Genomic DNA, 23,961 nt, shown 5'->3' with positions numbered 1-23,961 from the left:
CATAAATAGAAACTAGTATAACAAATAACTTTATAGAATTATAGAAACAATAACTTTATAGAACAACAAAAAAAGGCTAACTGTGACTAACTATAATGTGTTCACGCCCGAACGACAGGTCAGCGTTCAATAAGTGCTGTAGACATCAGGTGCGGCGCAACACTCAAAGTGTACGCAACAACTGCACTTTTTTTTTCAAAAAGCACGGCGGTATGCCATCGGGACTTGCTAAGGAAGATGATTTTAGCTTATTAATTGCAGCATTCACTTGATGAGGAGTGATTTGGAATGCTCTTAAGGTAACCAGATTCCTTAGAGTGTTATGCCAAGCTTGCTCAATTTGAGCCGGCGATAGTCGATATTCATTAAATGCACACTTAAAGTGGGTTGCAAAAAGATTGCACTTTTCCGCAGCAGTATTACCGGTATCATCTCCCAGGAACATCTCGACTGGCAACCCGTCTTCCTTTCATTTGGAATTAACAAAACTCCAGAACTTCTTCGAAGGTTTTGTTGCATCCGAAGAGTGTACTGTTTTTACAAGAAATGGCCATAAGTTCGCTGCCGTTATACGCATAATTGTCCCATGTTACTTTTTGTGCATTTTCACTTTTTGTCATCAAACAGTTTATTTTTACGTGTAGTTTTAGAAAACACTTACCAAAAATTAACTTTGTTCGGAAACTCAATGAAAAGCAAGCCAATTCAATTTGTCCCATTGTTGAATTTCCACGCATAGCTGTCCCACTACTGTATTTCTACGCATAATTGTCACACTATACAATTGGCTGCACTAATCTTGAACAAAATATTCAGTTGTCAGTTTTGAATTAGCTGGTGTTTGGGAAAATCGTTTTGAACATCTTCATACGTTGGCTTCACATCCCATGTGGAACAAAACCTGTTTTATGTGTTTGTATTATCAGGATGCATTCGTCATTCATGCGAGTCTGACGTCAAATTTGATTGAAATTTTCATTATCAAAATTTTATATCCCACCCGTTTTTCAATGATTTTCAGTTAAATTTTCAGGGTCAATCCATTTTTTTTTTCAATTTTTTTGAACCGCCGTCACTGTAATTTTGGATTCATCACGAGGAGTACTGAAATAATCCCACATGAAGAATCAGTAACTACTTTAATTTCGAGTCCATGGCTTGCGACAAATCAACTTCATGACTTAGCAAACATAGTCCAAATAAAAATAGTTCGACCGTTTTTGGATGACTTGGCCATATGCTGGGTTGGTCCGAATACCGGTTCACTGGTGGAAGAGGCCATTATATTGGCGAATCTGAAACCTAGCTTGTGACATATCAATTTTCGTGAATTTGCAAATCAAGTCTACAATTGGTTCAAATGTATTTGAATGACTTGAGCACATGTCGGATTTTTCTGAATTGCCGGTTTCCTGGGGGAAATGGCCTCTAAGCTGTCGGTTCTGAAACCTAGCCGGCAACATCCAACTTCATAAATTCACAAATCAAGGCTGAAGAGGGGTAATTCAAAGGTTCCTGGATAACTTGATAACATGCCAGGTTGTTTTAGATACCCTGTTCCCCAGAGGAAGTGGCCATTATATTGGCGGTCTTGAGACGTATCTTGCGACATACCAAACTTGATGAAGTCAAGAAGAAGTCAAAGTCAAGTCAAAAGAAGAATATGACCTGGCCACATACTGGGTTATTCCGCATAGTTGGCTCTTCGGTGCAAGTTGCAAATATGTTGGTGGTTCTAAAACTTAATTTGCGATTATCAAATATCAGGATATGTATTGCAAACAAAGTCCAAAGAATTGTCAAATCGTGTCAAGATTTGTGTCGTGTATTTTGAGTTAAATATTTACTCCGCAGAATGACCTTGAATTCGCAGATGAGTTTCTGTCAAACCTGCAACTGGAAGAGTCGATTTAGGAATTTATTACATCTTATAAACTCTCTAACTTACTCATCCACTCTTTTTTTCACTAACTCATACATTTTCTCATTATCACACATACAGAAAACTTTGATTCCCATCCCAAACTATAAAATCTTTTTTTTTTTTCACTTCCCCACACGTGGCTCCGTTTGGCACATGTCACTTGAGCCTTCATTAGGTGCCTTAACAAAGTCTTGAGGATATACGTCCTATACATTCGGTGCAATCTATACGTAAGAACGATCATCTACAGCGGTACGCTTAGCACATAATTGGTCACTACTCTCAGTGGGACTGTTATGCGTAGAAATGCGCCAAAAATCGTCCCCGTATTTCTACGCATAACAGTCCCACTTTGAATTTCGTAGCTGTATTTACTTTATTCCAATAACACAAACTCTTGATTCTAATAAACACGCTGTTCTTAATACTATTGTGAAGATTTCAATTTAATTTACCACACACTTGGTCAATACGAGGCCTAAATGTGTTAAAATCTTTAAACGCGTTTTTCTCGGTTGTATATTTTGGAACATGGGACAATGCGTATAACGGCAGTTCGGTAGTTATTACTTGTACGGTTGAATTGCTGTTTGCTAAGCGGACAACGTGATCTACGGTATTTCCGACGCGATTTAGACCGTAATCGTTTCAGTTGTCGGAGGCGTGCATTACCCCATGGGGGTTTAGGATTAGGGCGTCATGGTGGAACGAATTCTACAAGAGTGGTTGTCATCTTCTTCTTCTTTTCTTGCGTTACGTCACCACTGGGACAGAGCCTGCATCTCAGCTTAGTGTTCTTATGAGCACTTCCACAGTTATTAACTGAGAGCTTTCTATGCCAATGACCATTTTTGCATGCGTAATATCGTGTGGCAGGTACGAAGATACTCTATGTCCTGGGAAGTCGAGAAAATTTCCAACCCGAAAAGATCCTCGACCGGTGGGATTCGAACCCACGACCCTCAGCTTGGTCTTGCTGAATAGCTGCGCGTTTACCGCTACGGCTATCTGGGCCCCAGTTGTCATAAGGCTTGTGAAGCGTGACACGGCGTCATCAATGTCAAGTGAATTTAGGAACGACCAGTCAATTTGTTGCAGTGCATCGTTTAATCCTTCGTAATTTGCTCTGTTGAAATCCAGGCTTGGCTCTTCGGAAGTAATAATGACCTCGGGTTTTGATAGAACTAATTCGTTGTCCAAAGCAGGATGATCTGCATCAATGAGAGAAAGAGGTTCGACCACTTCACAAATAGAATATGTAGCTAATGTGATATCATTCACTAACGCAAGATCAATTAGGCGATTGTTTCTGTTACTGATGAAATTTATCTGATGCAAGCCATGAAAACTGAAGCCATTCAATAGTGCAGCAGAAATGTGCAATGGTTTTTAGTCACTTCACCACACAAAATTTCACACTATAAAATATGCACTTTTGGGATTGATACAGTTATAAACTTTAAAAGCACTGTTTGACGATTCAGTTGGAGATCCAATCGATGAACGACAAATGAATATCACAGGTAAATGTCACACAATAAACACAATCGAAAATTTACTAGAAAAACAATCACTAAAGTAAACAACCAGTATTGCCAATTTTATTTTATTTATATTTTTATGGAATATAAATCAAAATTGAAAACAATAATAAAACTTCGAATTATTAAGAGGAATACTAATACATAAATAAAAACCGAATTAAGTACTGTACCATTTAATTCCATGCACTAGACTCGAAAATTAAGTTATTTTTTTAGAGACCCCCTCCAACCACTCTTTCACTCTTTCACTCACTTTACCTAACATATACACTAACACTTTTGAAATCAAATAGCCCTCCTTCACGTTTACCGTTATGCCTTTCTGGCCCCCAATATCAAATTTACTTTATTTCACTTTTTACATCGAGTATTTATTTAAAAATTTAATTTACGTCTTTATAATATTAGTTTTTAATAAGTTGTATGACTGAAAGAACTTATACGGGTAGCATACATATTACAGGGAATTTAAGAACCCTTTTATAAACGGATTGTAAAAATCAGGTTATTAACCATATTAGAGCATGAATTTGCTTTTTTAAATTGTTACATATATTCCAACTATTTGAAAAATTACATAAAACCATCATTTTTTTTCCAATGTATTCAAATATTTGGAAACTATCAGATTTGAAAACTACGACCTCCCTTGAATTCCTCCACCATCCCCTATTTTTGGTTACTTAAACTTCTTCTCAAAATTATGGCTCTGATGTGGATCATCCGGTTGAGGCTTTAGTTTTAAGTTTTTTTCAACGTTATTAGAAAAGATTAAGAGGTTCTGTGCCCTTTTGAGAACGATTTTAAAGAAAATCACTCAAAGTAGGTTTTCCCTATTTCTAAATGTTTTGTTTAATAAAATAAATAAATAAATCAGATTTCAAAATAAAGACACTGACAATGCGTCTAATAAGACAATTCATAAGACAACTGCGATCAGCAGGCTTTTTGGTTTGTCAAGAGTTTTTGAAGTTTCGCAATCTGTGTGACCGTTAGATTACAAAAGAAAAAGTAAAGCTCTGAAGGACGATTCAAATATGATGTTCATTGTTTTTCGGGATCTCTAGACCCCACCCCCCCTTCTCCCACTGTCACGCTTTCCCCAATACCTAATACATGCACTGTTACTTTTGTTTTCCCTTTCGTTTGTGTTGCATGGGCACTTTTTTTTTGTCAACCCTACCGTGGAAAGTTTACTGGAAAGCATTATATACGATTATGACCTTTGAAAGGAGCATCACACGAATCAACGGACTAGCTAGAGAATTTGTTTATTATAGAGAAGCGCGAATTCTGAAACCGAAGGTTCCAATTTAACCGTCAAACGTGGTTCCAATCGAGCAAAATCAAAGAGACTCAAAGAGATGTTATGCAAAAGAGACGATGGATGTGTGTTAGTGAAAAGCGATACGTAAGTGACGTCACTGATAAGCTTGGTTTCTTATGGCGACTGACAGGATGACACGCACACTAAAACATTGTTTGAATGACCTCAATTTTTGATAGTCATTGCAAATGTTGTTTAACAAAGTCAAAATTCTCTCCGCGTTTCTCTAGTATAATCATATTCTCTGGGACTAGCATCCAAGGCCAAATGGCACAATAGTATTACGTTCGAAAAAAACATTGCAGCGGGAGATGAACCTACACTTCTTTGATCGATACAGCTAGTTACATTCAGTGGTGGAAAAGTTCGCATCACGAAGCAGCGCACGAGTGTATACCAACGCGTAACAAACATCACCGACTCGCGAACTGGCTAGGTGTGAGTAAGTCCGCACCTGTCTGCTCGGGAGAACATGTTGTAAGAAGTAGCAACAAACTCGGGATCGTTTACTCGCGAGTAACCGAGCAAAGTGTGATTAATTATGGTTTTGATAGACAAATTAATTGTATAACCATCAAATCGACAGTAAACAACTAGTTTATAGTCAAAAACCCTTGGAAACCATAAATCTCGGAGGGGAAGCAGCTTTTTTCTAAAAGCACAATATGACTCTGAGCAGCTCTGAACTCGTTCGCGAATCACTTTTAGCTTCGGTTACTCGGGAGCACGACAGATGCGAGTAAACCAGCACTCTGACGCTCGGGAGCGTTTGGTTTTGTTTTTGTTCCAGTTCAGCAGAACTGTTCGCTACTTTCCATCACTGGTTACATTGCAACATTAGACTGGCCCTTAAACAAAAAAGTTGTAAAACTCAACGGGGCACCCTCTAGATATGTGCCTTAGAGTAAGAAAAAAGCTCTCTCAAAATTTCAACTCATTTGGTTGCTCCCCTAGCTGGCGCATTCAGTTCAGTTTGTAAGGAAAAATCGTTTCAAATATATTGAAAATTGACCCTATGTCACTGTTTCTTTCCTTAGGGGAAGGGGTGGTAAAATGAACACCTTAAGGAAATCGTCTTGTTTCTGTTAGAAAAACGAGAAATTTGTACAGCGCTATCGCACAACATCAAAAATAGGGATGTAATCTATAGAAGCGACATGGATTCAGACTAAAATAGCTAAATTTTCACATATTTTCATCGCTATCAGAAAGCGATGCAAATGTTCATTTTACCTGCACTATGTGGGTAAAATGAACAGCAGTTGGTGGTAAAACGAACACCATGGAAAAAAACGTGAGCATAACAAATATTTCTGAAAATTTTCATTGCCTTACCGAAAATACATCCATTAATGCTTGAAACCCATTCAAAAATAATTCTAAAGGTATCACATTTGACATCATATCATAACGATATTCACCTCACTGAAAAACCTCAAGTCTTCCGAGCTAAAAGTTACGTCAGTTCTAATTTTTGAACGTGGTTTTCTAAAATCTTAGTTTTCGTTGATATTTTCACTTCAATTGACCTATGTATCAACTCGAACACTCAGATTTATGCTCTAAATCGTCCGTGCGTGATAAAAATTCATCGAAATTTTTTTTCTCGGTAAAAGGCACGGTGTTCATTTTACCACTCCTATTCATTTTACCACCACTTCCCCTATACTAGTTAATCGTGTTCAATTGAAACCAGAATGACAAATTCAATAGTTGATACCCTAATGAACATAGTTGCACAAGATTGTATCTGGATTTAAGCTAATTTTCATAAACCTTTCAGTTGTTGAAAGTTAGGCTTAGATCAGCACTCCCGTACAATCACATATATGCATGTACCTTGTACCGCAGCTCGCCCGGCGTCATAGGTGGCTATGATGGGCTTAGTGGCTACCATCCATCTAAGTTGAGGAAATACTAAGCAATATTGCAAATCTACTAGTTAGTTAAAACACCAACTTTCTCTATTTTAATCATCATACAACATTCTACAATATTGTTCGCCATGGTATCAAGTAGTGTTTATGACATTGTGGGTTCAATCAACAATTCTCGCATAACTTCTGATCTCGCCCTAAAAGCCATTGGTAACCATGTGTGTAGCACGTTGTCTCTGAGCATTTGAATGGATTTTCATGTTATTTAACAATGCTATGGGGAAGAAAGGATCATTATCTACCTGCCCGTAATGTTGGTTTGGATGCTTATTCTTTCATTTGCTCATAAACAACGAGCTACACACTTGGCTACCAATGGCTTTTAGGGCGTTATCTCAGAGTATGCGAGAATTTTGCCAAACAGGAGATGATGCACTGAAATTAATTTTATTGTAAATTAAGAACTGCACCAACGATTTTCAACCGACTACATTAATCTGTTAACTTTACCAAAACATAGTCAACATCACTACACAAGAAAATTTCTTCTGTTGATTTAACCAGATTATCAAAGCAAGAGGACATTCAAATATTACGTCCAATATTTTTAAGTCTATTGAAATCCTTCCTATGCACAATATCACGCTTTTTCACTAGCCCCCTAGTAAATGCACTGTCACACGTACACCCCCTCTCCCCTAAATGATTGACGTAATTTTTGAACGTTCCCCAAAAATTGTACTGTTTCTGAACTTTGCCATAGGAGATTTAAGGCAATAAGTGTGATTCCCAATCTATTTCAAATATGGACTTATAGAAAAAAAAGGTTTTAAACCAAAGGTATAGGTTTCTGGTTCATAGTTATTATACACTATTGTGGACATTAGTACCAGATTTTGCCACTTAACTTGATCAAAATACTGAAAATGAAAATTGGTAGTCCCCAACGAACATCGACCGGGTAAGTGCCGGCACCAGCACAATTGTGCTGGTCCCACTTTGTGCCTCCAGAAATCTTAGCTGTGTGAATCAATTCACATTTGGTCTTCACCACTTCCATGAATGACTCTTTCACTCTCGATCCGTATCGGTGCATACCTAGGAAAAACGAATAGTTGAAAAGTTGCGACAAAAAAAACTTGTTCAATTCTTACGGTGTTTGTTTACATTTTGTTTACCCTGAGCTGGTGTTTTCTAAACACGATGTAAACAAAAACTTTTGTGCTTAATGTCGAGTATCAATGATAATTCAATAATCGAGATCAAAAAACTTTAGTGAAACAATGATTTATTGGCTAAAAGAATCATTCAATGTGTTGGGTGCCCAACAGCATAATTGTGCTGGTTCGTTCCGAAAGGGATATGCATTTTGACGGGTCTGGAAAGCGTGTGCAAGTTTCGTTGAGGAAAACAAAAAACAAACTGTATACCATGAGCGTACCGTTTTGTCTCAAATTCCGAACAGACTCATATTCCGAACACTATGTTTTTGTATGGCGATGTGGCTGAAATGTTTCGCTGAAATATGTCATCAAATTAAAAGGAAATGGCAGTCAATTGCAATTCAATTTTAACGTCTATTTTATACCTCTGGAGTAGTGATGATTCTCAAATTTGAGATCAGTAGAACTAGATCAGATAAATTTATTTGCGAAATTATTTATTTGAATACGATTTATTCGTGCTGTTCGGAATTTGAATCAAGGTGTTCGGAATATGAGACAGAATGAACACAGTGTTCGGCATTTGAATCAAAATGGTGTTCCATACATTAACGTAAAAACAATACTAAATAAGCTAAAATAAACAATTTTATCATCACACCCAACAGCAAACAGTTAGACTTAGTGAATAAATTGAAATTTACACAAATATCAGCTAATTTATGCCTATCAGATACATTTGAAGTCACTGTTGGCCTTAAGTGTTCGGAATATGAGTCAAAACGGTATGCGAGCAATGAGAATTAGGCATTTCACGGCGAAATTCTCTCTCTTTCGCTCTTCAGCAAAACTTTAAAACAATGGTGCCAGTACCTGTCAACTTTGACAGGTACTGGCACTATTGTTTGCAGATTTCCCGACGGAGGGAAAGAGAGCGAGTTTTCGATGACGTCACCGTGCAATGGGCAATATATACCAAGGTGTGGGAGAGAAGCAACGGCTATGGATTAGTAAGGAGAAAAAACGTAAAAACAAATAACTACGTCACTAATTTACACGGCTTCTTATGAGAGCTCACTTGCTTGTAGTTGTGAAACATTTGGCACCGTACACAGATGTCACGCACACTAGATGTCTTTTCCACACCTCGGTATATATTCTCATTGGTATGCGAGTGTTCATGTGTTCAAATGTCATTAAGCTCTATTGATTTCACTTGCCATATACGTCAAAATTGTAGAACATGATTTAGAAAATGATCATTTCATGAATACCATTGCTCTCCTGGTTTTTGTAGTCTATCTTACTCAGTTTTTTCTCATCTTTTTGATGGTGATCTCGGAATTCAAAACGCGAAGATACCCCAAAATAGAAAATCGACTTTTGATTGTATTATAACATATAAATCAGTTCAAAACCATGTGTGATGTAATCCATCAAATGCAATCGATATTTTAGAATCCAGCGCCAGTTTCAAAAATAAAAAATTAAAAATTTTGTTCAGAATGTCAAAAAATTGGCTGACTTGCAAAAGGTATTTTAATAAAATACTGCACCGTGAAAAGCTGAAACGTTAATAGCATTTTGTGGGCAGTGTTAACCAGACTCATTTCCCCGAAATTCGTATTGTGAAGCCATGAACTGTTACAACTGTGCGTAGTATTCCTGAGATGGAGGGGGAGGTGGTTGGGCTTGAGTGTTGCACATGGTATCCGACAGTTTCGATCTCGGTGGGCCGCAATTCAAGTTTCTATTAAATGATTCGCACTCACTCACTCACTCATTTCATTTCACCGAAACTTGAATTGTGGCTCTCTGGGATCAAAATTGATCGATTTTGTGTGCAGTACTCAAGCTTACCCATCTGCTTTTCTATCTTAGGAGGATAGAGCATGGTTGTAGTAGTTCGTGGCTTCGTAGTTCGGAAAATGTTATTTTCGTGGAAATGAGTCTGAGCAACACTGTTTGTGAGCACATCTCATTATTTCTGCACTAAAAATAATGATATTTTCTTTCAAAAAACAATCAACAGTCCCGCTTTTCACGGTGAAGTATTCTATTAAAAAACTTTTTTTGCAACTCCGTTGGTGGTTGCAATTAAGCCAACTTTTTGTTATTTTGCACAACATTTTATTATTATTCATTTAGTAGACATCTAAACAGATAACACTGAATCAATAATTTCACGCCCCAATACTCGGTTCGTGGCCGCATCTCTCCATCCACCATCCAAATCTCCCTTCCCTGTCAGCAAACGACGAAAGTTCCCACCGGGGTTGGTTACCAGATCTTCGTACGCCAGGCCCAGCCATTTACCAATCAACAACTATTACAATATAACGGTCTACTTTTCCCACCAACAAAAACAGAACTGAAAATTTATTACTTTTCAGCAATGTTTTATAACGATGCTGAAAAATTATACTTTATATTTCTGTTTTGAGAGTTGGCAAATCAAAATCAGAGTGCTTCCATCGAATTATTCTGGATTTCTTAATGGCTTAGTAAACTAGCTTCTGATTCTGCATCAGTTGGACGATCCGAATTCGGCTCGGGTTAGGGATTCTGTGTGGTATTTTCAGGATCGATGCTTCTAGAAATAACTGAACTAGAACGACAATTTCAGTTATAGGGTACTAACATTTTATATAAAATCATGCTTTGATTATATAACACAAAATATCGGGTTCTTGTGTCGCAAGAGTTTTACTTTTTAGAACAAGGGTCGTTCTTATATGACATTTTAAAAGGGACACGGAAAACAAATACACCCGAAATTTGAGTTGAACAAAAAAGTTTTTTCGTCACTCGTCATATTTATCGAACTCGGCAATAGCTATTTCAGTAACTACATATCAGGATCTAATACAGGTTCTGTAGTAGTTTCGGAACTTTCGAGAATAATCCAATTTGAGTTTCCTTTGAATCTTTTATATTTTCCACGGATCGTAACTTTTCACACCTCGCTACAATAATGGCGGTCGCAACAAACCCCTCCCTTTCTCCCTCTCTCTCCCTCACCCATTCTCTCGGACCTCGGTGATGCTCATCCTCGCCCTAGCCTATATCGCACGAGGGGTGCGCCACTATATCCCCATTAACACTTCTTGATGTAATGTAGCATATAATTGTCGAACCAAGCAGGTTCCTTTCTCTTCCGCTTCTCTGGTACAATTGATTCATCTGGTGATTCTTGGCGTTCCGAAGAATCTATTGGAGGAACAGAACGCTGTTCATTTTGGGGTTTGTTCGTTCCGTCCAACCCTGTACTGATGTCATAGGAAGTAGTTGAGGGTTCAAGCTTTTTCATGTGTGCTGAATTTCTTCTGAACTCTTTTCCAGACGTTAGTGACTTAACAGTTATGCCTGCTCCACGTTTGCTAAGAACCGCAAATTCCTCATTCATAAATGCTGTGCTCAACTTATCCTTCTTCATTCGTTTAAGGACTACAGTGTCCCCCACAGCAATATCTTTTTGCTTTTCGTTTTGCATCACTATAGGCAAATTTAATGCGCCACCAGCATAGAGGTCACTAGGTAAGAAGGAGAGAAATGTCATTGAAAATGTTTGTTTACGTCCAAAATTCAATTTTTCGGCCCAAAAATTAGCTCATAATTAATTAATTATTAAACTATTTTCCATTGGCATAATCATTTGGAATTATTATTCTTGCGATATGCGTGATGCGTTTCTCCTACTAGCCACCAGATGTCGAAGTGATCGTTCAGCTTTGAAAATATTAGCCTATACTCTTTCCCCTTTTCCTTCTGAATTCAATCTCGTTCTCTGGTATCTTCATCATCGACCGAAAGTTTGTCAACTGTGGAAGTTTAGTACGTATCTTCCGTCCAAACATCAGTTCAGCAGGAGAACGGGCTGTAGTAGAGTGGATTGAAGAACGATGTGTGGGAAGAAATTTTTCAAGCTCAACTCTCCAGTCTTGTCCGAGTTCCTGAGATATTTGTAAATGCTTGAGAATTGTTCGATTTTGTCGCTCTTCATCTCCGTTCATCTGAGGCCAATACGGAACGGTGTTGATGAGCTTAAACCCGTAACTTTGGCAGAATTCTGCGAATTGTTCGCAATCTTCTCTTAACTGTGGGGCTTTATCAGCGGTAAGGGTGATTGAAATTACAAATCGACAAAATGTTCTTCATCATCCGGGTGCCAGGATGACCTTCGCTAGCTAGAGATAGAACCTTTTGTCGCAGAGAGTTGGGCACGACAATACGATCTCCTCGCATTAGTATATTACCGACTTGGCAGAGCTCTTGAGCAATCACTCGGTACTCTTTTGGAAGATCGAACAAACGACCGCATGACCGCATTGTTAATAATCTCCTGTATTTCCTCATCCTGCCGACATAGCGCCTCAATTTCTTCCCATCTTACCGCAGCATTGTTTGCAATTTCATTCACGAAAAGTTCTTCCGAATAATCGAATGGTGTCGGGTCCAGACAGCAGACTCCCCTAAACTTAAACGGTGTCAATTATGATGAAAATCATTCTCCCAAAATTTGAAGTGATTTGGAAGAAATCTGGTTGTGCACACGCCATTTGAAGTTTATATGGGAATTACTATGGAATATAAACATTTTGTGTTCAGTCCTCTAACTGCTCGTCGTAATAATCTATAGAAAAGTGAACAAACTCGGCTAATGTGAAATCTTCCCAGCTACAACTTTGCCGAAGACCACATTTTGATGGGACTTAAGGATAAGGAGAAAAACGTTTCTTGATTTCTTTCTGCAAATCCTGCCATATAATTTTCATAGCAGGATCGCGAGTGCGTTTTTTTTTTTTTTTTTTATTGGTATCATTTCAAACATTACATTCATTTCTTATATCTAGGTGTTCTGTGTTATTTGACAACACTATCATCCTAATTTGGTAAAACAAATTTAGGATTTAATTAACATTTTGTTAACAACATATTACATTTCATTTGCCGTAGCAGTTCAGTTTTTTTACAGGTGAGTTGATTTCACCTGCTTATAAGAGAAAAAAAAAACGTTTTTAATACACTTAACCTAACTTAACCTAAACATATAACGCATTAATCGTGGCAATAGAAGATTGTAACGATTTTTGCCTGAAATTATTAATGATTGTATTTGACATTTGTTCCAATGTTTCAACATTGGATATTCTATGTAACTCATTGGTACTATACCAGGGAGGAAGCCTCAGAATCATTTTCAAAATTTTATTTTGAATTCTCTGCAGAGCTTTCTTCCTGGTATTACAACAGCTAGTCCATATTGGTACAGCATACAACATGGCTGGCCTGAAAATTTGTTTGAATATCAACAGCTTGTTCTTAAGACAAAGTTTTGATTTTCTATTAATAAGGGGATAGAGACATTTTACATATTTATTACATTTGGCTTGAATGCCCTCAATGTGATTTTTGAAAGTTAAATTCTTATCTAGCATGAGCCCTAGATACTTAACTTCATCTGACCAATTTATTGGAACCCCTCTCATCGTGACAACATGTCTACTTGAAGGTTTCAAATAAAGGGCTTTTGGTTTATGTGGGAATATTATTAGTTGAGTTTTGGAAGCATTAGGAGAAATCTTCCATTTTTGCAAGTATGAAGAAAAAATATCCAAACTTTTTTGCAATCGACTACGCAATGACACGCAGGCTTCGACCTTTGGCGGAGAGGCCTGTGTCATCCGCAAACAAAGATTTTTGACATCCCTGAGGTAGCTCAGGTAAGTCAGATGTGAAAATATTGTATAATATTGGTCCCAAAATGCTGCCTTGAGGAACACCAGCTCTTACAGGAAGTCTTTCAGATCTGGAGTTCTGATAATTAACCTGAAGTGTACGATTTGACAGATAACTTTGAATTATTCTAACAATGTATGTTGGAAAATTAAAGTTTTTTAATTTTACAATCAAACCTTCATGCCAAACACTGTCGAATGCTTTTTCTATGTCTAGAAGAGCAAGACCAGTAGAATAGCCTTCAGATTTGTTGGAACGGATCAAATTTGTTACACGTAAAAGTTGATGAGTGGTCGAATGTCCATGGCGGAATCCGAACTGTTCATTGGCAAAAATTGAATTTTCGTTGATGTGGGCCATCATTCTGTTCAAAATAACCTTTTCAAAAAGTTTACTGATGGAGGAAAGCAAACTGATTGGACGATAGCTAGAAGCTTCTGCAGGATTTTTGTCTGGTTTTAAAATTGGAACAACCTTAGCATTTTTCCATTTGTCAGGAAAATATGCTAATTGAAAACATTTGTTAAATATATCAACTAAAAATGATAAGCTACTTTCTGGACGTTTCTTGATGAGGATGTAAAAAATTCCATCATCGCCAGGAGCTTTCATGTTTTTGAATTTTTTAATAATAGTTCTCACTTCTTCCAAATCAGTCTCCCAGGCATTTTCGAAAACGTTCTCTTGATTGAGAATATTTTCGAACTCCTGAGTAACTTCATTTTCAATTGGACTAGTAAGTCCTAAATTAAAATTGTGCGCACTTTCAAACTGCATAGCAAGTTTTTGAGCTTTTTCGCAATTAGTTAGTAATAATTTGTTTTCCTCTTTCAATGCCGGTATTGGCTTCTGAGGTTTTTTCAAGATTTTCGATAATTTCCAAAAGGGCTTAGAGCCAGGGTCCAATTGAGAAATTTTATTTTCAAAATTTTTGTTTCTTAATTGAGCAAAACGTTTCTTGATTTCTTTCTGCAAATCCTGCCATATAATTTTCATAGCAGGATCGCGAGTGCGTTGAAATTGCCTTCTCCTCACGTTTTTAAGACGGATCAAGAGTTTAAGATCGTCGTCTATAATCACGGATTCAAATTTTACTTCACATTTTGGAATTGCAATGCTCCGGGCTTCAACAACGGAATTTGTTAGAGTTTCAAGAGCATTGTCGATATCAAGTTTAGTTTCTAAAGAAATGTTAACATCAAGATTGGAATCAACATACGTTTTATATATATTCCAGTCGGCTCGTAAATAATTGAAAGTGGAGCTGATAGGATTGAGAATCGCTTCTTGGGATATTTGAAATGTAACAGGGACATGATCAGAATCAAAATCAGCATGAGTAATCAGTTGGCTACAAAGATGACTAGAGTCGGTTAAGACCAAATCAATCGTAGATGGATTTCTAGAAGAGGAAAAACATGTGGGGCTATCAGGGTATTGAATTGAGAAATATCCTGAAGAGCACTCATCAAATAAAATTCTGCCGTTGGAATTACTTTGAGAATTATTCCATGACCGATGTTTGGCATTAAAGTCACCAATGACAAAAAATTTTGACTTATTGCGAGTCAATTTACGCAAGTCAGTTTGGAGCAAATTAACTTGCTGCCCAGAGCATTGAAAAGGCAAATAGGCAGCTATGAAAGTATATTTATCAAACTGTGTTTCAACAGAAACACCTAAAGTTTCAAAAACTTTAGTTTCAAATGATGAAAACAGTTGATGTTTTATACGCCTATGAATGATGATTGCAACTCCCCCACATGCCCCATCAAGTCGATCATTACGATAAACAAAAAAGTTAGGATCTCTTTTGAGTTTAGATCCAGGTTTTAAATACGTTTCGGTAATAACTGCTATATGCACGTTATTAGCTGTAAGAAAATTAAACAGCTCGTCCTCTTTACCATTCAGAGAACGAGCATTCCAATTTAAAATATTTAAATTATTATTTGGATCCATTAGAAAAACGTAATCCAATAACAATTTGATTTGTAAATTTTACACCTACTTGGACTGCTTCAGTCATAGTGGTGGCTTTGAACATTGCATCAATCATTAGATTCAATTGTTCAGTTAGAAAATTAAAATCAGAGGCAGACATGTCATGTGATTTCCCATTGGAATTTCTGGTAGACGAAGAAGCGGAGTTACCTGTGGCGGTAGGGTTTTTTCCATTTGATTTGAAACAAGTAGAATGGGTACCCATAGATCGAACAGGGGAGGAGTTCGAATTTCCTGCTACGATATCGGCAAAGGATTTACCGTGGGTAGATACATTCGAAATAGAAAGATTCGAACGGCTACCCGACGGAGTAAAATTAGTTTGTGAATGAGCATGATTATGATCTTCCTGATGGGTATGATTCATGATCAAGCGATCGTTAACTGAAAAATGAGCATTGTTCGATACTCTACCAGGCAAATTCCGGAAACGACCGTTATCGTAACGGATATTATCTTTCATCTGCCTGGCACGAGCCTCAATGACCTTTTTGCGTGAAGGACAATTCCAAAAATTGGACCTATGGTTAGCCCCGCAATTACAACATATGAATTTGGTGGTATCTTCCTTCACTGGACAGACGTCTTTGGCGTGAGAAGAACCTCCGCAAATCATGCATTTAGCATCCATGCGACAATTTTTTGTACCATGACCCCACTTTTGGCACCGACGGCACTGAGTGGGGTTCTGGTAATTTCCTCCAGGTTTCTGGAAATGTTCCCATGTCACACGGACATCAAACAAAAGTTTTGCTTTTTCTAAAGCTTTAATATTATTTAGTTCTTTTTTGTTAAAGTGAACTAAATAAAATTCTTGAGAAAGCCCTTTCCGAACAATGCCAGATTGGGTTCTCTTTTTCATAATGATTACTTGGACTGGGGAAAATCCAAGTAAATCATTTATTCCATTTTTGATCTCTTCAGGTGATTTATAGTCACTTGAGAGACCTTTCAAGACAACTTTGAACAAACGTTCAGTTTTGTCGTCATAAGTAAAAAATTTGTGCTTCTTCTCTTCAAGATGTTTGAGAAGAAGCTCACGATCTTTAAGAGTTTCCGGCAAAACGCGACAGTCTCCTTTCTTTGCGATTTGGAAGGAAACCTTGATTCCCCTAATGGAGTTCAAGATCTCCTGCCTAAATCCCCCAAATTCGGAACAACTGACCACGATAGGCGGCACTCTTTGCTTCCTCACTTGAATCAAAGAGCCTGGGCTAGAGGCTGCTTCGATTTGGTGTTCGGAAAATTTGTCTAGAGCATCGAACTGATTGCTCATTTCGATACAATTATTCATTTCACCCTTGGAAGAAAGTTCGCAAGAAGCGTCCTTTCTTCCATTCTTGCCACGTGTAGTGACAGTTTTAAAACCCACATTTTTAGAAGGAAGTAGTGAATTCAGAGATTCACCCTTCCTTTTGTTTGTTGTTGATACCATGTTTAATTAATAAGCGAAAGAAGACGTGACCTTCGAAAGGTTTTTTCCCAAGACGGTGTCCAAGAAGGATTACCACCGCTAGCTTTCGCCAACGGGTCCAACGAAAAATCGAAGGCACGGGTCCAAACAAGGATCGTAAAGGGATCAATAGTAGAAAAAAATAGTACTGAAAAGTACTGTTTAAGTAGCACTGAAAAGTACCGTTTTTAATTTTAGCACTGAAAAGTACTGTTTTTGTAGCACTGAAAAGTACTGTTTTATTGCTTTAGGTAATTTTTAAGAAAACTTCCAAGAGCAGAGAGAATTCGTGTACGCACAGCACGAAGGTACGATGCGCACTGATCGCGAGTGCGTTGAAATTGCCTTCTACTCACGTTTTTAAGACGGATCATCGTCTACAATCACGGATTCGAATTTTACTTCACATTTTGGACATTCGAATTTAACTTCACATGTTGAATGGCTTCAACAATGGAATTTGTTAAAGTTTCAAGAGCATTGTCAATATCAAGTTTTGTTTGTAAATAAATGTTAACATCAAGAATAGAGTCAATATATGTTTCATATACATATTACAGTAAATAATAGAAAGTGGAGCTGCTAGGAATTAGAATCGCTTCATGGGATATTTGAAATGTAACAGGGACATGATCAGAATCAAAATCAGCATGAGTAATTAATTGGCTACAAAGATCACTAGAGTCGGTTAAGACCAAGTCAATCGTAGATGGGTTTATAGAAAAGGAAATACATGCAGGGCTATCAGGGTATTGAATTGAGAAATATCCTGAAGAGCACTCATCAAATAAAATTCTGACGTTGGAATTACTTTGAGAATTATTCCATGACCGAAGTTTGGCATTAAAGTCACCAATGACAAAAAAAAATTGACTTATTGCGAGTCAATTTTCGTAAGTCAGTTTGGAGAAAATTTACTTGCTATTCAGAGCATTGAAAAAGCAGCTATGAAAGTATATTTACCAAGCTGTGTTTCAACAGAAACGTCCTCTTTGCCATTCAAGAAACGAGCATTCCAATTTAAAATATTTGAATTGTTATTTGGATACATTAGAAAAACGTAATCCAATAACATTCTCCTTCTCTCCCTCACCCATTCACTCGGTGATACTCATCCTCGCCCTATAGCCTATATCGCACGAGGGGTGCGCCACTACAGGTTTTATAAAAAGCCTTGTTTTAAGTGTAACCATTGCTGCTTAAATAGGTTAACTGCTTCTAGGAAAATATGCGAAATTCAACCAGTATAGCTACATTGTGTATTTCAAGCCCGATAACACCGAAACGTCCTAATCTGTGGGTTATCGAGGGCGAAGTGTATGAGGTCTGTTCGATAGATTAGCCGTTACTTAAATAAAAGGGGGTGTGCTAGCAGATAATTCAGTTCCAAACGAAGTGGTTTCCCAAACTGTGTGGTGCTAAAATTTTCACACGCGTTAGCCAAACAGATCATGAGCAAAAAATGTGCCATCCGGAGAAAGTTTTATGTTTGTTGTTGATTGTCACAACAGTGTTTAGTGCTTTCGATCAGATTGACGCAGTAGTACTCAGTTGTGTTCAGTGCACGGATTGTCCTGAAGAAGCAAGTGCCATCGAAACTACCGTCCCATGCGGCTTCGTCAATGTGAACATCAATTGTGCAATTTTTAAAAGTGCGATACTAAAGATACATTCGAAACAAAAATAAATCTTACTAAAATGGGTGAAATTTACAGATGAAATCGGCTCTGTAGATCGTGGATGTCAAAACAGTGCGAATCCTGATACCATTATACGGTCCTGTAATTCCCCCAGATGCAATATAGATCGTGCACCAATTTGTGAAAAATGTTCCGATTTGACACAATGCACACCAATAGCGTGTGACCATCTAGGTGACGAATGTTATACGAGTACATCAGGTAAGGCGTCTGTACATGTGATAGAGGTAATAGCAACAAATGACGTAGGTTCGTTATTCATATCTGAATATGCACGTCATTCGAAAGCTTTTCTATTTTATTTGACGTAAAAAATATTCTTAAAATGATAAAATTATTGCAATTTCAAATCAGTGCGCATCGTACCTTTGTGCGTACACAAATTCTCTCTGCTCACGGAAGTTTTTTTAAACTACCTAATGCAATAAAACAGTACTTCTCAGTGCTACACAAACAGTGCTTTTTAGTACAGTTTTTCTTGATCCCATTACGATCCATGTTACAACCCGTGCTCTCAATTTTTCGTTGGACTCGTTAGTAAACACTAGCGGTGGTAATCTTTCTTGGACACCGTCTTGGGAAAAACCTCTTAGAAGGTCTCGTCTTCTCTCATTTAAGGACTGTTCATTTTATAAGGTGTCCACCTTGTGCATTTTGTATCTTTTTAATTTATCAATGAAATTTCAATCGGTTTTCTGTCCATAGTTCTACTAGTATTGTACAATGATGTGATAATAAAAAAATCTCCAAAACAATTAAATTTAACACGAATATGGAACAACGTGAAGAACAATCAATTTTCGGAGGTTATCAAAATCAATGATTGTTAGAAATTGGCTGGAAAATTCGACAATCTATATTATTTATTTTCAAGAAAAGCTTGTTTTTCGCAAGCATCATCAATCAGAAGCCTAATAGAAAAAATCAAGTTATTTTTGGAGCAACAATTTTACAGATACAATAAAACCATTTTTCCCGATATTTTAAGAGAAAAAACATTTTAAATTTGAAGGGAAATGATATGAGTAGATTTTTTTTGATTTAAAGTACGTCATGACGGAAGTGTTACTATAGTTTTAATATGACAAATAACTTACGCATTCATAGAGTTACTTATTGAGTCCTCACAGCACAATAGAAAAACAAATGCTTTATTTTCAGAAGACCTTTCAAAGTACATTGACAATCATAAAAATTGACAACACTGCCGTAATAAAATCGATTTTATTTTCCACATATTATTTTCATAATATGTTATTCTGAGATTACCAATTGAATTATTCGTATAAAAACGTTAACAATTTGCATTAGATCGAAAAAAAAGCGTACTCGATTTCAGAAGTATGAGACTTTTTAGTAAAACGACCATAATGAGTAAAATGTATACTTAAGACTGCGGTTTAAACTCACGATTTAGCTCTCGTTTATACAAATATAGTTTCTTAAGTGATCTAAACTAGTTTTGAACATGCTTTTTACTGTTCTAATTTGCTGGGAATGAAATGAATATAATTGATTTTTTTTAAAGCAATAACTTTTGTAGAATAGTAAAGGGTACAAACAAAGACACATTAAAGACCTCCATGTCCCTTGCAGTTGTCCAAAATTTTATGGCTCATAAGGTAATCTAGAATGCCGTGCAAATTGTACTGCGATCTGTCAAACTTGGGTACCTTTTGCACTACCGAGGGACCAAATGCAGTACTAGAAGTGGTACCAAATCTGAGCTCGAGTTGGACGGACCTGGTACAAACATACAATTTGTTCATAAAAATGAGGATTTTTGATTTGCGAAAAATAATGTTACACTTTGACGAACAGCTTTTCTTAGAAGTTTTTGGAAAAACTTTTCAGCTTTTCAACCAAAAGCGTTCTCTAAGATCTTATATTTTCATAGCAATGTAGAATAATAGTTGAATAATGCACAGTAAGCCGATTACGATTTTATCAATAAATAAAAAAGATGAAGTATAAACAATGTTTCCACTTTATAAAATGAACAGTCCTTATTCACTAAACATGGTTCCAACCACGAATCTTTGAATTCACAACTTCCTTCCAAAAACGTAGGATTTAAACCTCTCACTGAACGGGGAAGAAAGGACGTTTTTCCGAAATGCACGCTTTCTTCCAAGGGTGAAATGGTTAATGTTGATAATTACACCAAAATGAGCAATCAGTTCGATGCTTTAGACAGTGCCGCCTATCGTGATAAGTTGTTCCGAATTTGGAGGATTTAGGTAGCAGATCTCGAACTCCGTTAGGGGAATCAAGGTTTCTTTTCAAATCGCAAAGAAAGAATACTGTCGCGTTTTGCCGGAAACTCTTAAGATAACACAGTTTACAATCTAACTTCTTAGATTGCACTGAAACTTCAACGGCACTAGTCTCGCGAAGGAAGCATCCAACAAGAGTGAACTTTTTGTTTTGCATTGTGCACTAGCAGAAATCTTATAGTGAGAATATCAGGAACGTTTGACAACCATTTCTACAGTTTAGTGCTTTCAAAAACGCAAGAAGGGTCATGAGTCGGCCATTGTGACGGCCATCTTAAAATCTCGAGATGTTTCACCTAAAAGATCGCGAACTTCTTCTAAAACATCTTGAAAAGAGAAGAAGCACAAACGATTTACTAACGACGAAAAAACGGAACGTTTGTTCAAAATCGTCTTGAAAGATCTCTCAAGTGACTATAAGTCACCTGAATAGATCAAAAATGGAATAAATTATTAACTTGGATTTTCTGCAGTCTAAGTAATCGTTATGAAAAAGAGAACCCAATCTGGCATTCTTCGGAAAGGGCTTTCTCAAAAATATTATTGAGTTCAGTTTAACAAAAATTGATCTAAATAATATTGAAGCTTTATAAAAAGCTAAACTTATGTTTGACGTCCGTGTGACATGGGAACATTTCCGAAAACCTGGAGGAAATTTCCAGAACTCCACTCAGTGCCATCGGTGCTAAAAATGGGGTCGTAATACAACACATTCACGCATGGATGCTAAATGCATGATTTGCGGAGGTTCTTTTCACACTAAGGACGTCTGTCTTGTGAAGGATGATACCACAAGGTTTGTATGCGCAAATTGCGGTGGCAACCATAAGTCAAATTTTTGGGCTTGCCCTTCGCGTAGGCGAGTCGTCGAGGCTCGTGCCAGGCAGATGGACAGTAATATCCGTTACGATAACGGTCGTTTCCGGAATTGCCCTGGTAGAGTATCGAACAATGCTCATTTTTCAGTTAACGATCGCTTGATTAGGAATTATACCCATCAGGAAGATCATATTCGTGCTCATTCGCAAACTAATTTTAATCCGTCGGGTAGCCGTTCGAATCTTTTAATTTCGAATGTATCTACCCAAGAAAAATCCTTTGCCGATATCGTAGCAGGTAATTTTAACTACTCCCCTACTCATACTATGAGTACCCATTCTAATTGTTTCAAATCAACCCCGCCGCCACAGTAAACTTCTACTCCGCCTCTTGGTATACCGAACATTCTAACGGAAAATCATCAAATGTACCCACTTCAAGTGATATGCCTGCCTCTGATTTTAATTTTCTAACTGAACAAGAGAACCTAGTGATTGATGCAATGTTCAAAGCCACCACTATGACTGAAGCAGTCCAATTCGGTGTAAAATTTACTAATCAAATTGTTATTGGATTACGTTTTTCTAATGGATCCAATAAATAATAATGTAAATATTTTAAACTAGTGGTCCCGGCAAACTTTGTCTTGCCATCAAGTAGGCTGTTGAAAAGCGCCATGTGACATCTCATACAAAAAGACAGTTATATTCACTCTCGTTTTTTCGACTTTCCCGGTGTATATTTTGAGTTTTTTAAACACACAAACACGTCGGAACACTTCAAGAACCTAACTGTGGAAGAATCAGGTAAATCTTTTGACTCGTTCTCAAGTTATTTCGTGACATACAAACACCATTCCATTTTTATTTATATAGATAGATTAGAATGATCGTTCTTTGAATGGTTAAGAGGACGAGCTGTTTAATTTTCTTACAGCTAATAACGTGCATATAGCAGTTATTACTGAAACATATTTAAAACCTGGATCCAAACCAAAAAAAGATCCTAACTTGTTTATCGTAATGATCTACTTGATGAGGCATGTGGGGGAGTTGCAATCATCATTCATAGGCGTATAAAACATCAACTGTTTTCGTCATTTGAAACTTTAGATGTTCTGTTGCAACACAGCTTGGTAAATATACTTTCATAGCTGCCTAATTGCCTTTTCAATGCTCTGGACAGCAAGTTAATTTGCTCCAAACTGACATGCGAAAATTGACTCGCAATAAGGTAAAATTCTTTGTCATTGGTGACTTTAATGCCAAACATCGATCATGGAATAATTCTCAAAGTAATTCTAACGGCAGAATTTTATTTTATGAGTGCTCTTGTGGATATTTCTCAATTCAATACCCTGATATCCCTACGTGTTTTTCCTCTTCAAGAAATCCATCTACGATTGATTTGGTCTTAACCGACTCTAGTCATCTTTGTAGCCAATTAGTTACTCATGCCGATTTTGATTCTGATCATGTCCCTGTTACATTTCAAATATCCCATGAAGCGATTCTCAAACCTATCAGCTCCACTTTCAATTATTTTCGAGCTGACTTGAATATATATGGAACATATATTGACTCTAATCTTGATGTTAACATTTCTTTACAAACTAAACTTGATATTGACAATGCCCTTGAAACTCTAACAAATTCCATTGTTGAAGTCATGAGCAATGCAATTCCAAAATGTGAAGTAAAATTTGAATCCGTGGTTATAGAAGATGATCTCAAACTCTTTGAAGAATGCAATTTCAACGCACTCGCGATCCTGCTATGAAAATTATATGGCAGGATTTACAGAAAGAAATCAAGAAACGTTTCGCACAATTAAGAAACGAAAATTTTGAAAATAAAATTTCTCAATTGGACCCTGGCCCTAAGCCCTTTTGGAAATTATCTAAAATTTTGAAAAAACCTCAGAAACCAATACCGGCATTGAAAGAGAAAAACAAATTATTACTTACTAATTGTGAAAAAGCTCAAAAACTTGCTATGCAGTTTGAAAGCGCGCACAATTTTAATTTAGGACTTACTAGTCCAATTGAAAATCAAATCATTCAGAACTTTGAAAATATTCTCAATCAAGAGAATGTTTCAAAAATTCCTCGGAGGCTGATTTGGAATAAGTGAGAA

At 37.0% G+C, this 23,961-nt stretch overlaps 1 protein-coding gene across 2 annotated transcripts in view; it reads left to right on the top strand.

Annotated features, from left to right (window-relative positions):
- Window positions 1-23,961, top strand: part of LOC5573080 (extracellular matrix protein A) — an 80,465-nt gene that overhangs the window by 27,285 nt on the left and 29,219 nt on the right. The window contains exons 1-2 of one of the 2 annotated variants that reach the window (XM_021846435.1): window positions 18,410-18,683; window positions 18,747-18,932. The exons of the other annotated variant lie outside the window; for it this stretch is intronic. Of the exons in view, the coding sequence (XP_021702127.1) occupies window positions 18,494-18,683; window positions 18,747-18,932 (376 nt within the window). The 5' untranslated portion in view covers window positions 18,410-18,493. Of the gene's footprint in view, window positions 1-18,409; window positions 18,684-18,746; window positions 18,933-23,961 lie in introns of those variants that run through there. 2 annotated transcript variants of the gene reach the window in all.

The sequence above is a fragment of the Aedes aegypti genome, chromosome 2, assembly GCF_002204515.2.
Source record: "Aedes aegypti strain LVP_AGWG chromosome 2, AaegL5.0 Primary Assembly, whole genome shotgun sequence".
Taxonomy (NCBI): domain Eukaryota; kingdom Metazoa; phylum Arthropoda; class Insecta; order Diptera; family Culicidae; genus Aedes; species Aedes aegypti.
The sequence above is the reverse complement of the archived record's forward strand: the minus strand, read 5'-3'. Positions and strand labels throughout refer to the sequence as shown.